General features: G+C 28.0%; 1 protein-coding gene across 1 annotated transcript in view; it reads right to left on the minus strand.

Moving 5' to 3' along the window:
- Positions 1-15,670, minus strand: part of LOC119681438 (potassium channel subfamily T member 2) — a 45,689-nt gene that overhangs the window by 5,974 nt on the left and 24,045 nt on the right. The window contains exons 10-17 of the mRNA XM_038094627.1: positions 14,136-14,414; positions 13,862-14,012; positions 9,018-9,123; positions 8,714-8,929; positions 8,481-8,644; positions 8,296-8,407; positions 7,991-8,176; positions 7,706-7,912 (exon numbers count right to left, since the gene is read on the minus strand). Coding sequence (XP_037950555.1) covers positions 7,706-7,912; positions 7,991-8,176; positions 8,296-8,407; positions 8,481-8,644; positions 8,714-8,929; positions 9,018-9,123; positions 13,862-14,012; positions 14,136-14,414 — 1,421 coding nt within the window. The remainder of the gene's footprint in view (positions 1-7,705; positions 7,913-7,990; positions 8,177-8,295; positions 8,408-8,480; positions 8,645-8,713; positions 8,930-9,017; positions 9,124-13,861; positions 14,013-14,135; positions 14,415-15,670) is intronic.

Raw genomic sequence — 15,670 nt, forward strand, 5'->3', positions numbered from 1 at the left:
TGTTAAGAAGTAACTTTCGAAAAATATTCGACCATGTAATGTAGTGGAAACGTTGCTCAAAAAAAGTTAATTCTATTAAAATCCATTGTAAAATCGGTGTGCTCGAGAAGTTGGAATCATGTCATTTCGTATAACTATCAATATCTCAGTACATTACGACTATATAAGTCGAAAGAATCTATACTTTATTTCTATATCTAAATTTGGGTAAGAATTCAAATTAGACTTCCGATGCACAGTCTGCTAATAGATATCGCTCAAGTTATACTGAAATGGAGAGCCATGCTGTTTCCAACGTTATTTCTGTGCTCACCATTTAGGCGCTTATTTATTTTTTGGTGGTCATGGCATGTAAAAAGCGGTTATCTGTGGTGTCACAAGGGGACATGATTTATTCTCAAATGGGGAAGGCCACCACTCCAACCTCAACTAATCTATGGATATATAGTCAGTTAATTCCAAAAGTTTATAGTTATCGGAATTATCGATGAAAAAATTTTCTTATTTTATATAAATTTAGAACTCCAATAAAATTTTTTTTTATTTGTACTGTTATTTTTCGTTATGAGTAATTATTTGGATAGATTGAGCGCAATAACTAAAATTACATATTACGAAACACCTTTTATACTTCAATTATAATATCTAAATGATATCTATTATACATTACTCTTGACTATAAGTTAATGATAGACTTAATAATTTTTTGTTAAAATATAGGAAGAAAAATTAATAAAATATTTTTCGTGATGAAAAATTTATCTTAGGACTGTGGCGTAGTCAGGGTGTGTGGTTAAGGGGAAGACTCTTTGACAATACGCAACAAAAAAATTGTTTATAATTTCCTATACCCTTGGCACTATCCTGGGTACGCCAATGTCTTAGAATATTACTTAACGCAACAGTCACAATCAATACCTATACTCGTATATAGTATCATCTTAAGATTCTAAAGGTGAGCTTTATGCTAAAAACCAAATTTGTTTGAATGTCAATTCAATGTTGACTCTAGAAAACACACAAATGCTACATCCGTTGGGAAAATTATATTTAAAATTATTTTGTGAAATAAAAAAATTTATTTAAAAAATTATTTATTTAAATACCACAAACGTTGTTATAATTTCGGTGAGAATGTGGGAGGGTAAAGACATGTCATGTGTTGGGCGATTTACTTACTGATGATCCTTTGCGTTCAGAGCAACCACCTAGGCAGGTGGTGGATTTGTGGTGATGTGGGTGGCGGTGATTGTGTGGCCCGGACGATGATGGCGGACGGTAAGTAACGCCACGCAAGGCCTCAGTGCTGCCTTTCAGAGAATCGGGAGTGCCAGCTTCTTCATCATACTTTTGTTTTCAATTGTCAGCGTATAAATGAGCGTGTTTATGAGAAAATGTAGTGAAAGTTTTTTTAACAGATAACTGACTTCATATCTTTTTTTGAATTTAAAATTTTATTTCGTTTTTCATTTGTTTTTCTTTGGTTTCAAAATGCATATAAAAATGTTCAAAATTTATTAATATGCAATTTCGCAAAATTCAATTTACATGCTTGAAAACTCTATAAAAATGATAACAGAAATCTACGAAAAACAAATTTAAATTGAAAATGAAAAGGAAAATGAAGTAAAAAGGCACAATTTTTAATCGAATTTACGGTTTTGTGTTGAAAACCTTTTTAAATAATAAAATTATAGGAACATATTTTTTTCATAAAAAAGTGTATGAAGCACTTCACATTGAATTTTCTGATGCACAAATAGTTAAAAAGCAAAACATTATTAAATCGAATTTAAAAACTTAAAATTTAAAAATGAATTTAAAAAACACTTAAAACTGATTTAATTTATTCCTAAAAGCGGCAAAGCTCCTTTTTGCATACAAAATTGATTAAAATTGAAACGGAAGCGGAAATCACTAAACATGCATTTTTACAACAGCCAACAAATATCGAAGAAAGTAAAGGGAAAATATTGAGAAATAAATACAAAAAAAATAAATTTTGTAGTTGAAGTTGTATAAACTAAGAAATATTTGCATACAAAACTAATTTATAAGGAATTTTAATATTAAAAAAAAAAAATAATAAAAAAAAAATATTAAGTGCTGTAAAGTAAAATTTGTGAAAAAAGTTGAAAAATGCTTTAGGTGAAGGCATCTAAAACACTGAAGTTTAACTTCACCAAGCTGCAGTATAAACCTAAATACCGATGGATTTACAAATATTGAATAAGTAAGTAGTTGCACATATATAGAAAAGAATAGTAGAGTAGATATATGGAGAAAAGGGTTTAAGTGTTTAAGAACATATTTATTATGAAATAATAGATGATGATCGATGATAGCTCTTTTTACCAAAAGACATGGCTTACTTAAGCCCTTTACTTTAGTATATTGGGATATCATAGCTAAAGTGACATGCATACCATTCCAAGTGATCTGGTTCAAATCAAAAAAGCAATTTTATTGAAATGGGCAATGCTTTTAATTTCTCTATTAGAGTTAGCGGACTGACACTTAAAACAGGAAACTTTTAAAATGCATGATTTACTGGTATGATGATAGATGAGTGCTTTGTTACCAGAAGACGTGACTCACTTGGGTCCTTTACTTTAGTGCATTGGAATATCATAGTTAAAGCGACATACATACCATTACAAATGATCTGGTTCAAATCAAGAAATCAATTTTATTGAAATGAGCAATGCTTTTAATTCCTCTGTTAGAGTAAGCGGACTGGCACTTAAACAAGGAAAGTTCTAAAGTGGATAATGATCTACTGGAAAATGCTGGTCAATGACAGAATACATTTCTGCTTACAGAAACATGAAAAGATTCTCAGAAAATTGAAGAAAAATAAAGTATTATTAAAGTTAGTAAAATGAAGAATTGTATCCATAAATCCTTGATGACAAATGTATGAAGAGTTGGATTAAATATTGGTAGAGTTGCGTATTGAACGCCATGGTTGCGTTAGGCCTGAACAAAACATATTCCACCTAACTACGGTCATCTTACTCCAAACAAAAGAAAATTATTTCGATTTATTATAATAAGTTAATGGCAGCTTAATTATCTGAAAAGTGGAAAGCTGTCCAAAGCAAACAATAATAAACCAATCCATTTAGATTCAAGAAGAATATGCGTTAGCCAAATGATGTTATTATTAGACGTAATAATAAGTAATAGGCACTCTCAACTGAATGAGGATGACACATAACAGAAAGACAATGGCACGTATGTTTAAGGAAGTTAAACCTCAATACACACTACAAGCTTAAGATCAATTGCGAAAAGCATTTTAAGTTTGTATTCAGTTCCTATATTTGCTCAGAGAGCAGCTATAATCTAAAACATAAGTGAACCATAAAAAAATTGAGAGGTAACTGAAGCAATTTGGTTTTTAATGTAAGAATTTCTGTAATAATTCAGCTATAATCTTTAGGTAAGAAGGTAAGAGGCCTTTTCTTGCCTCCTTCTTTCACCAGAAGGTTGCAATAGGGTTTAAAAACAACAAACGCATAAACAACAGCAACTACTTAAATAGGTTGAGCAGTTAATGGACGCTAATTCACATAGCATGAATTGGGTATAAGGTTTATGTCGCGATATAAGGTAATGTCAAATGATGAAAATGAAACGTAGGGTTTGTTATTGTTTTGACAAAATCCTTCTAATAGAATAATTTAATGGATCTACTGTAATAATTTGTTCCAAAACAATTTTTTTTTGACTATACTTATGCATAAATAATTGTTTATGTAGCAGTGGAAATACTCGTATTTGAAATATGTAGATAAAATTAAAAAAAAGCTATACATAAAGTAGTGTCCTGATAACGACTTTAGATTGATTCGTAATATCGATTAAATAAAAATAAATGTGAAATATTTGGTTGTCTTTTCTTGATTTTTATTTTTAACAATAATAAAAAATTGACAATTATACTGTGAGAACACTATTTTAAAATAATAAATATTTAAATAACTATACATATATATAAATGCAAATATATTAAGAAAAGCATGCAAGTGCAAAGGATACACTCAGTAACTAAAACTTATTGCTGATAACTTGATAACTTGCAAGGACATTCGTTAATGAAACTAATTATGAACGTCAAAGAGGTAAGAACAACATCAAAACTATTTACGACAAAATTTGATAAAAAATTTAATAAAAATTTTTTATAACAAATTAATACGAATTTGATTAATTTTTTTAATAATTTTTTTTTATAATTTTTTTTGGTTTGTTATAAAATTGTTGAAAGACTCACTGCGTGCGTGTGCGTAATTATCGGGTCAAGTCCAATACTTTATATGTACACATTATTTAATTATTGTATTTTCTAATTAAAATTGCGGTTTAATGGTTGCGTATGACTGAACTCCAATTCCCTTTCACTTGGAATTGTTTTAATTTTTAATGTTAATTTGAGTATGAATTCAAGTGTTTTAAAGGTTTTGTTGTTGTTATTAATTATTCAAAGACTCACACAACAGTGTAGAGACGAGTTGTGCTCACTTATTTAAAAAAATATTGCTAAAAATTTTGCTTATTTTTTGTAAAAAATATTAAAAACGTGCGATTTTTAATAAATTTAATATAAAATTTATATAAGTTCTTATTTTGTAGAGCATAAAGTATTAGTTTATTTAATTTTAAATGATTGGTATATAAAAATTATGCACTAAAATCGGTTCAAAGTGGTAGAAGTTAAAATAGTCAAAATTTGGTTAAATTGATTCTATACAATTTTTATTTTTATACTATAATTTATAAACAATCCATTAAATATTTTATAGAAATATTAAAATTAAAATTAAAATGGTAGAGATTAGCATTATATAGTTATATTATTTTATAAAAAGTACTCAGTTTTAGTATAGAAAGCTTTGCTATAGTTTAAAAAAATAGGCAAAAGCAATTAAAAATGAAGGAATTATGCACTAAAAAAAATATTTTATTTTATATTAATATTTAATTTTATATTAATATATATTTTTAAATAATTTTGTATTGCCATGAGAAATGTTTTAGAGTACTTAATTAATTTGTATAAAATTTTTCTCAGTGCATAAAAGGAAGAAATTGAGAGAAGTATAAAAATTTTATACAAAAAACAAAAGCAAGGATATTAAGCAAGGAAATTAAAGGATATTAAAATGTTATAATAAAATTAAATTAAATGAAAATATATATTAAAACATTTATTAAAAAAAATTAATAATATTATTAATATCTTAAAAATATATGCGAAAAAAGAAGTATAATACAAATTTACAAAATATCTTTATTGGATTCTGAGCCATAAGAAATTCTATGGAAATAGGTTATTTGGCTTATTACTGTTAAATTAAAAATATAACCGGTCTACCCACAATTTTCTCTAATTAATATAATATTTAAATAGAAATTTGTTGCAAAATTATTTAAGTTTATCAAAGCAAACCCGATAATGACATTTCCAGAGACAAAACAACTTAAGTTCATCAAAGCAAACCCGAAAGTAACATTTCCAGAGTAAATATTAAGTTGATTCTATATGAATACATTTTATTAAAAAGGTCTACGAACTAGGTGTTTAAAGGGTTATCCTAAATAACAATCTTAAGAAAATAATCTGTTTTATTAATACTGCTAGTTAGTTGTAAATATTTTTCCAAATCTTATTCTCGGGTGCGTAATAACAAAACGGGGACTATACAAAATAAATTAACTTATCCTAATATTACTGAATTGTGTGTTTTCCATAATAATATATGTTACAATATGGTATATAATATATATTATATATATAGTATACAATATATATTATATATAATGTATATATATATTATATATATAGTACACAGTATATATTATATACAATGTATAGTATATGTTATATATAATAATATATATAGTATTTATTATATATTATAATTATAATATATTTAATATGACCTAGGTGCATATATATCACATATATTATACAGTATTGTAGTCTTGGGAAAACAGGCGTGTTCGAGTTCAGTTAATCAAAACTGAATGCAATAACCTAATATACCTCTTATATACAATCAAAGTGAATCACTAATGAGACTTATTCTCTGACAACTTCTAGAAGAATTGAAGAGTATAGATTCAGTCCCATACGGTTGAACGTACTGTAATAAAAAGTCTCCTCTTATAATTTTAAAAATATATATGTATATATATATTCAGCATCTAGAATATGTCGGGTTGAATTTACAGTGTATTTAAAATTTAATATGATACTAGTGTCAGCTAGTTATTGATAACTTTGTTGATATACATAAAGAATTACATGGCCAATATGTGGTGTTCGAGTATATAGTGTATTTAGAACTGAACGAAAAGTTAACAGGGTTGTTAGTTTTCGATACCCTTGTATTTGAAATAAAAGAAAACAAAATAAATTATTTAAACTATCCCAATTAGGAAGATTAGATGAAATAGTGAAAGCATTGTTCATTGAAGATTTAGCTGCATGAGGTGCCATTGGAGACAATTGTTTTAAAGCATACTTTTTCAGATTGTATAATCACAAAAACTTGTGATCGCTATGAGGGTAATAAAATAGAAAACACAAAGCATGCATTATTTCAAGGCGTGTGATGCATTAAAGAACAAATTTAATATTTGGAGAAACTCCATTATGTAACCATCTTTGCTGCAGTCAAAGTTAAAATTACTGGTTGTATCGGAGAAATTATAATAACTCCGTACAGGTTATATATGCTGTGAGAGTGGTTTCTAAATGTAATAATGTTTTTATTAAACATTCTGGTTGTCTCATAAGAGAAATATGGTTGAAGACATGGTGATTGAGCTTAGAAGGTAAGATTTTTATAGTTTATTTTCACGGTAAAACCGGATCAGAAACATTAAGACGAAATTGATATTCGTTTTCTAAACCTTTCTGTCATAAATTTGTTTATGATGAAGATTGAGTTGTGTTGTGTGAATAGGGTACTGACATTTTGCTTTCATAACCCATATAAAATATTCGTTTTGGCAAAAAACAAAATTAAGAAAATAAATGTTGTACTAATCCAAGTTCGGAATAGATAATTAACTGTTAAATATGAAAAAAAATACCGATAGATCATTTAAATGTTCATTAACATGATATTTTTTAGGGTAAGTGATTTTATTAAAATAATTTCAAAGCTTAAATAATACTAATGCATATATGGAATAGTAAAGACTAAAAATTAGTATTATACTAGTATCATAAACTTAATTTTCTTACAATAATTATATTATTTACTACAAATTGTTAAATTCTTTCCTTTATAAGGACTCGATAACGACAAAATTTCTATCCTTAGAATTGGTATGAATATATATCAAGCTTTTGATATAAAACTTCGATTTTCTCATTATTAACAAAAAATTGATAATTAATAAGAAACTCAAAGTAAATGCAAATTATACAAAAATATACAAAAAGGAAATAATAAAATACTAAAAAATTTGTTTATAAATTTTTTAATTCAAAACTAAAATGTTAAAAAATATTCAAAAACGCGCTTGTGTGAGACTTAACAAATGGCAGCGATTATCTTTAATGACTGATAAATAGTTAATAGCGTGTAATTATGTTCGTAATGATGATAATTATGTTCCAATTGTTATTGTGTTAGTAGATTAAGATTATTGGCGCAGTAGCAGTAGTTTTTATATTTGGACTCACCGATGGTCGCAAGCGCACACAGTGCTTTCCGAATGATGAAAACGGACGCCATCTCTCGACCGGTGAATTACTCACATGTGCTGCATCCGTATTAGATGTGTCCTGTGTGCGATAAATGCCAATTGGTATTTCACAAGTTGTTGAACATAATTTTTGATATAAACGTCCATATGTACGTATCCACATATCATCCTTAGTAATACGCATCTATAAAAAATTGTAAAATTTGAGAAGTTCGTTTATAGATATAGAATAGATCGATAAAAATATTTGTTAGCAACTTACCGATGTCAAAAAACCACTGCCAGGTGCTTGATCTATACCTAATAGCAGTCTCACAAATGTTATGACATAGTCTTTGACAAAAGCCTGATAAAGTAAGGTATCCAGCATAGATGCACTGAAAACGGCACCCGCAGCAAAAGGCAGACGAAACATATACGAAATGTGAGAACCCCGTTCTTTCTCCCGCTGAAAGATTGTATTTTAAATTATTGTTTAAGTTGAACTTGCATTCAATATTGAGTGTTTGAATTTAATGATAATTTTATAGTTGTATTATTCAAAAAAAAATTGATTTCTTATCTTACCTTCTCCATTTTACTTAAGTGCAGCGCATATTTGTCGTGTGCTCGAAATTGCATAAAACGCATATTTGAGCTCTGCGACAGTTCGGTGATGCTTTTGATACTTGGAAAGAATCTTTAAAATTAACATAATTAGTAAATTTAATTTTTTTTGCTATTCATTTTTAAATTATTATATTTTTACGCACTTAAACATGGTTTGCACAGCTACTATTGTGTTACAATCCGCAAGGGAGTCTTCTTCTGCTGAATTGGAGAGCTCCTTGTTAACTACCACAACGCTTTCGGCTAAAGTGATACCAGCACGTAATAAGTCATCAAGACAATCTATGGAACCTAGCATCCAATAAACCTTATTTTTCAAAAAAAATAGTGAAATAAATGACTATTTGAATTTCATTTTAAGCATATATGCATTTACCAATGGAAAATAAGATAGTGCATCCAAAAATGCCACATCTGGCCTACGTTCGAGTAGCAATATAATTGGATTCAACGAAGTCTTGGAACGAAAATGCGCACGCAATGGTATGATGAAATTATAAATGCCATTGGATGCATAGTCCGCCGCGAGTATAATTGTCTTATTTTGCCATTGATATTCCTTCGCGTTGCGATAGCTACAGTGTTCACATACCTGTGTAAAAACGATAGGAAAGGATGCTTGTAGTACTCTTAATTTTATTAATTACTGTCCTTAAATAAATGAAGTTCAATGCGATTACCTGAGCCAACTGCAGGCAACAGAGCGGCTTCTTTTCTTTGAGCAAATAGCAGAGCGTAGGGCTGACGCCTATGAAAGGTGACACCGGCGGAAAGCCTTTCACAATGCTGTAAAATCGTAAATTGCAATTTATTTAAAGTTTAAAATAATTAAGGTTTTCAGCGGAAGCACAAAAACGAATTTATATTCAACGAAAGTCAAGGAATCTCAATTAATTTGAACAAAGGAACGAGTGCATTGAAAATTATTAAAAACTTTAATATTTTGAAACGAAAATTAAGCAAACATAAAAGTATTTAAATGAAATGCATATTACTTTAAAATATTATAAGTAAATTTTATTAATTATTATGAACAAAAAGCTTCTCTACATATGTTTCTTTATAGTTTATGTATTTATATTTTATGAAATAACGCTTTTTTGACATGCAACTATTAATGCTTCTGTTTGAAGAAGTCCTTAAGCCCGAAGTCCTTTATTTAAAGCATCCTGTGCGCATTTGCATTTCTTTCCAATTAAATTTAAATGCATATTTTTCAAGAGTGAAGAAGCGTCAGTTATTTGAACGAATGTAGTTGAAATATAAGTAGCTTCAATTTTAACCTACTAATCAGTTTTTATTATGTGCTTCATTGTTTTTAATTAATTGAAAAAATTGAAATGTTATAAAAATATAATAATTAAATTAGATATTTTGAATTAGCTAAGTATCCACATGGCTCCATTATTTGTAGTCTAGTGCGCTTTGCTAGAAAGGCTGCAATTTTAACCTATATTCACCTAAATTAACCTAATTACATTAAATTGATTAAATTCGCATAAATTATCTTGAATTCACCTACGTTAACTAAAGTTACCCCAATCAGCTAAAATAACCAAATCCAACAAATTTCTTTAGCTACAAATATCGATTTGAGTTTTGATATGGACTCTCCTACATATAAAAAATTGCCTCAAGTTTTTATATTATATAGATTTAATATAATCACATCATTTTATTTATCCTTTAATTAGATTAGGCTGTATTTACTAAAACTCCATTTGAAAAGTTTCATTTAGTAGCAACTAACTTAATATAAGAGATTAGTTTGCTGGCTAACAAAACCTCTATCTAAACCGACAGACAGACATTTAAGCAAACAGATGCACACATATTAAGATGGACATCATTAAATTAAGTTTAATTATGGTGATTTATATGGTACACAACCTTTTTTTTTGTTGAAATTCTTCTCTAATTTTTAATAAGTACATATAAGAAATATACTTTTTCATATTTTATAGAGAGGTTTAGAACAATAGTGAACTACAACAACAAAAATGTTTTATATTATTTTAAGTAATTGAATTTTCGGCTAATCATAAGTCTTTCGAATATTGCCAAATACTCAACATCAGTGGTCTTGAAATTACTTCTTATATTTAATTATTCATATTTGGCAATACTCGAAAAAGCTATATGGTCAGCCAAAATTTCAATTAACTGAAATATTATGTTGTAGTTCACTATTTTTCGGAACCGCTCTATTAAATTCAATAGTTTTCATTAAGTAAAATATTCATTGCTGACATAACTGACCCAGTGAAAATACAGTATTTTTAAGAAATATACATTTATTTTGATTACCTTAATCTTATCCTATTGTCGTATGGTAATTAAAAACATATTGAAATATACCACTTTGAAATGTACCAAAGATTAAATATGCCAGAGATTTACTTTAATGGTAGAGGTTCTTACTCAGTTCTCCATGAAAAACATTTTGGTTTTAAAAGTGAGCTAACAAACCTTCGTGAATCTCTAGTAACAGCGTTTAACAAGAACACTAAAGTATATTGAAAACTGTAATGTTAAGTTTGTTTATATTATCATGGAGATCCTAGATATCATGAAAGCCTGTTGACTTATATAGTTACACAATAACATTCGAAATATTCAGAACTGTTACGCCTATTTTGTGCATCTGAAGTTGCTTATCAAATGACAACCTTAACTAAATTAAATTGGGCACTAAATAGTATTTTTGACAACGACGGTCAATAAATTATGTACAGCATATGTAAAAGATATAAATGAATATATATGAATATAAAACGATGCCGTAAATGTTGGTCTTTTCCACGACTTGTCGCCACGATGTGTTGGTGTTAAGGATTCTAACGTCCTTATGAACATTATCTTTTCATTTTGTTTACAGTCTATTTTGGTAGCTGATTTGTTTATCTCCTGAAAGTTTCTTCTCTTCTCTTAATAGAATCATAAATTTGGCATTCATCTTTTTTGTCGAAGATTCAGCGTCCACTTTTTTCATCGTAGAGTTTTTACTTCTTCTAGATAACAATTTTAAAAAGATTTATATTTGTAAAGTAATTTTTTGATTCTTAAAGGCTGTCATATATTGCGTTGCTGTTATCATTTTTTTTTGTTTTGATAACCAGATCATCGAGATTAGTAAGGGTGTCAATAACACCAATACTGTATTCACCAATCGATATTTCCTGCTTATTTGAATTGTCATATCCGTAAGTTATTAGCTATGTAATATTTGATTTCGCTTTCATTTTTTATAGATATGCTCTTTTAGCCATATCATTTTTTTCTTTGAACAAATTAGATACCCTATCTCTTTCTCCGGATTATAATTGTCATATCATCTGCATTTTTCCGTAATTTTAGAATAAAAGAATGAACATATATGTTTTACTTCCTAATTAAATTATTAAATAACTAATATATTAAAAAGTAATTATTTATATATATTTTTTTGGTCTTGTAAATTAGATATACGTTACTAATAAATATATCCACATACGGTGGAAATTGTGAAGCGATTAAACTTTTTAGATAAGTTATGTTAAAAAAGTTATTCCAACCTATTAACGATTTATAAAAAAACTGTTATTTACTTAATATTAAATAAATAATATTATTAAATAATATTAATAAGTTCAATAGATACAGCTTAAATGAAACATGAAAGCTGCAGATACACAGTTTTTATTCAAATATTACATATTAAATTTTCTGGGCATTTTAAACTTAGATAGCTGCAGTTGTACACCCACACTCTACTACTAGCTTCCATAATTATATACGATATAATTATTGTATATTTTATCAAATCAGAAGAATGACATTCAATTGAAAATTTCAAGATTTTTCTTGAAACTCTAAATGTAAATATTTTTCTTTAATTAAATAATAACTTTGCTTTCTTATATACAATGGAAGGGTATTACTAAAAAGTTGAGAATATACTTATAGGTATCTCAATAGCAAAGAGTACGAATACGTATCATAATCAATATAGTTTAAATCTATGTAATAATGCAATAAATATTTATGATGTACAATAATGTTAATATATAAATTACAATCAGTTAACGGAACACCACTTGAAGCCCATAAATTTTAGAATGCAATGGTTCCTTAGACAAATACGACAGCGTAGAGTTTATATGATTAAAGTTTAAAATTTTATAAATTAATTAATATAACAAAGCTTTTAAAAATTTAACTTAGCTATAACTCTGCAAGTCTACTTATAAATTGTTCGAATTTTTATGAATAATGAAGTTTTTTGCTTACGAACAAAATATTTTAAACTGCAATTAATTGTTTAATTCTAATGTGGAAAGCAAAAATTCTTAAGACATAAAAAAGCCTTCATTTAATGAAAACAAAAACTAATAAGTTTAACGCCAAAATTTCATAAAAGGCATTTCAAACGACATTCCCAGTGCCACAAAATCCAGCCAGTTAGCTGGAAAAAAGCATTTCAACAACTGCACGATGGATGCGAATGAAGCCGCTGCGATCCCGAACTCCACTTACCGTGAGTAGTCTGCCGCCCAGACAGGTCGAACAGTTGTTCCATTGCAGGAAGAACTGCTGCTGGTGACAATTGTTTGATGGCTGTTGGTAGTGATGGTGGCTGCAGTACCCGAGGAAGCTGGAGCAGCTGTGGTCGTAGAACATGAGCTGCAGCAGTAGTGTAAGGTTTGTGGCACGAATTTGTATGGAGCGAAGGTTTTCGCATAGTTGCTTTTGCGAGCACAATCACTATCGCAACTATAGCTCTTCTTCATAATTTGCATATGAGATCTGTTTTGAAAATTTTTACAGCAGCAGCGCAGATTCGATTCTTCCGATGAACTCATAATTAGAGAATAAGTACGTGATTGAGGAAAATGTCCACCCAAACAACTGTGGGCAAGAGATGGGTTAATGGAAGATAGTAAGCTTCGAAACAATTTTTTGTTGTTTTTTGAAATGTATATGAACAAATTTTTCTCTTTTAAGTAAAAAGTGTATCTGGATGACTTGTTAATTTTTAATGCCAATCTCTTCACAGCGGCTTTATTGCAAAATATATTACTTCGATCATTTTCAAAACATTTCTTAAAGCTTAAACTTTTTAATATTGATAACAGCTTTAGTTGTGAGTTCATCTGATTTTTGATCACAACTTTAATGCGTTATGTCATGCAGTTAGATAATAAGGATAAACTAGCAATTTATATGTAGTTTCGATACAAGGTATTTCAAAGTCATTCATTACTTAAATTTAAAGTTAAAAGTGTAAGAAGGCATTATATTAAATTTTAAAAATTATTCTAAATCTTAATATGTTTCAATTTGTTTATTAATAAATAAAAATAATTTAAATTAAATATTTCAAAAAAAAAAAAAACAAAAATATTGTGACTACTATGGCTGGGATTAACATAGTGTATGGGAAGCTATTTTAACGCTTAAATATGGAAAATATTCAGCTGTGGTTGTCATCAAGTTGTTTAATTTTATTATTGCTATTTTTCTTTTATTTTTATAATATACTTACGCAATTTTTTCAGATGGTGAGCGCCATGGAACATCATCATCGATTTCATCTTCACTTTCATCACCCTCATCTCCATCATCATTTCCTGAAATACTAAATGACGAGGATGTAAACATGTCGGGTACAGGCAGAATAGAGGGCCTCCGACTGCCTATAATATAAAAAATAAAATTTTTTAAATTAATAAATTTTAAAAGAAATATTAATATTACTCGTATATTTATTTGAGTAGCACGTTATCTAATTTGAATAATATTGTTATTTATTAAGGTACCTCTTCTTTGGTTTAATACGTCTGGACTAAGAAGATTGGGATTTCCTGCTTGTGGAACATCTAAATGATTTCCTACCGTCAGAGTTGTTGACGTTACACTAAGGCCACCACCAATATTGCTTGGATTTAACCCACTTGACATGCCAATCGGTAATGTTGGGGTCAAAGTTGTTGTTGTCGTTGATGCAGGTGCTTGCGTTGCATATGTCGATGTCACCGTTGTATCCTTCAGATTCTGCTTTGAATCCGATATTATCACAGATGTTGGATTATCGGTTGCTAATTTTTTGTTGCAAATGAAATGAATAAGCAAATTAGTTGATTTTTATGAATACCCAATTGCACTCACGGCATATCTTCTTAAAAAAAATTTCAATAGTTTTTCAAACAAATAAGGTATAAAAAAATTTATACTAAGAAAAAAATGTATTTTTTAATAAACAAATGTCGATTTATAAAACTGCAGATAAAAAATTTAATCTTGCTTACATGCAGAATTTAAAAATTTATTAATTTATTAGCTATAAAATTTTTTATGGCTTTCTGTTTGGTAAATAAATTTGACTGAGTTAATATATATTTTTTTTTTATTTATATTAAATAAAATTTTTTAGTTGCTTAATATTATTTCAATTCTTTTAAGCATTAAATCACTAAATAAGTTACATTATATTATTTTAAAGCTTTATTTTTGAATATTATTTCGTTATGTTATATTGATTGCAAAAAATAAAAGATTTAATTGAATTTTTCTATTATTTTTATTTTTTTGCCTTTTTAAATAAATGTGGATTAAGAATTTATTAAATCAAATTCAAATTGTTCCAGCACAAATAATTTACATATTACTTTGATTACCAAATAAATAAATGTATTATTTTTATTTCCAGAGTTACCCATTTTACATCGTCTTTCTCGTTATTAACTTTTGATTTAAAATGAATTTAATCCAAAGAAATATTTATAATAATTTAGTCAAAAGAACTACAAAGATGATAACGTATTAGATCTAATGGGTACTGTAAAAGCCTTGACCATAATGCTTAAGAAGAAACAGTCAAGCACAAATAAATGATAATAAATGAATAGTGTAGTTTTGATCTATAATATTAACAGAGGTCAAGAGAACTCGGGCAAAATTTGAGCCTATTTGTTTAACCGCTGAATATTTGCGAGTCTCATTAAAAGGAGAATCGTTATATCAACATTATAGTTTATAAAATGTTGATCGAAAATTTGGACACATGAAAAGTTTGTGCGTGCTTCATACTATGTACTCTGATGAAGGACCAAAAGTGTTGTAGAATTCAGCGTTGTGAAGATATATTTAAAATTATTTTTATATTTAAAATATTCTTGAATGAATCTATAAACCATATAAGCCATTGTAACTGCTAACAAGTTGTGGTGTTTTCAATATGATACTTCAGTTATGAATTTGTAATTCTTCTTACATCTCAGAACTTCTTTTGTGGAAAACGATTTTCTCTATACCTAGAGTTTAAATCTCTCATATCTAAGGGATATTAAGAGGT

Source organism: Teleopsis dalmanni, chromosome 2 (genome assembly GCF_002237135.1).
Source record: "Teleopsis dalmanni isolate 2A chromosome 2, ASM223713v2, whole genome shotgun sequence".
Classification (NCBI taxonomy): Eukaryota; Metazoa; Arthropoda; class Insecta; order Diptera; family Diopsidae; genus Teleopsis; species Teleopsis dalmanni.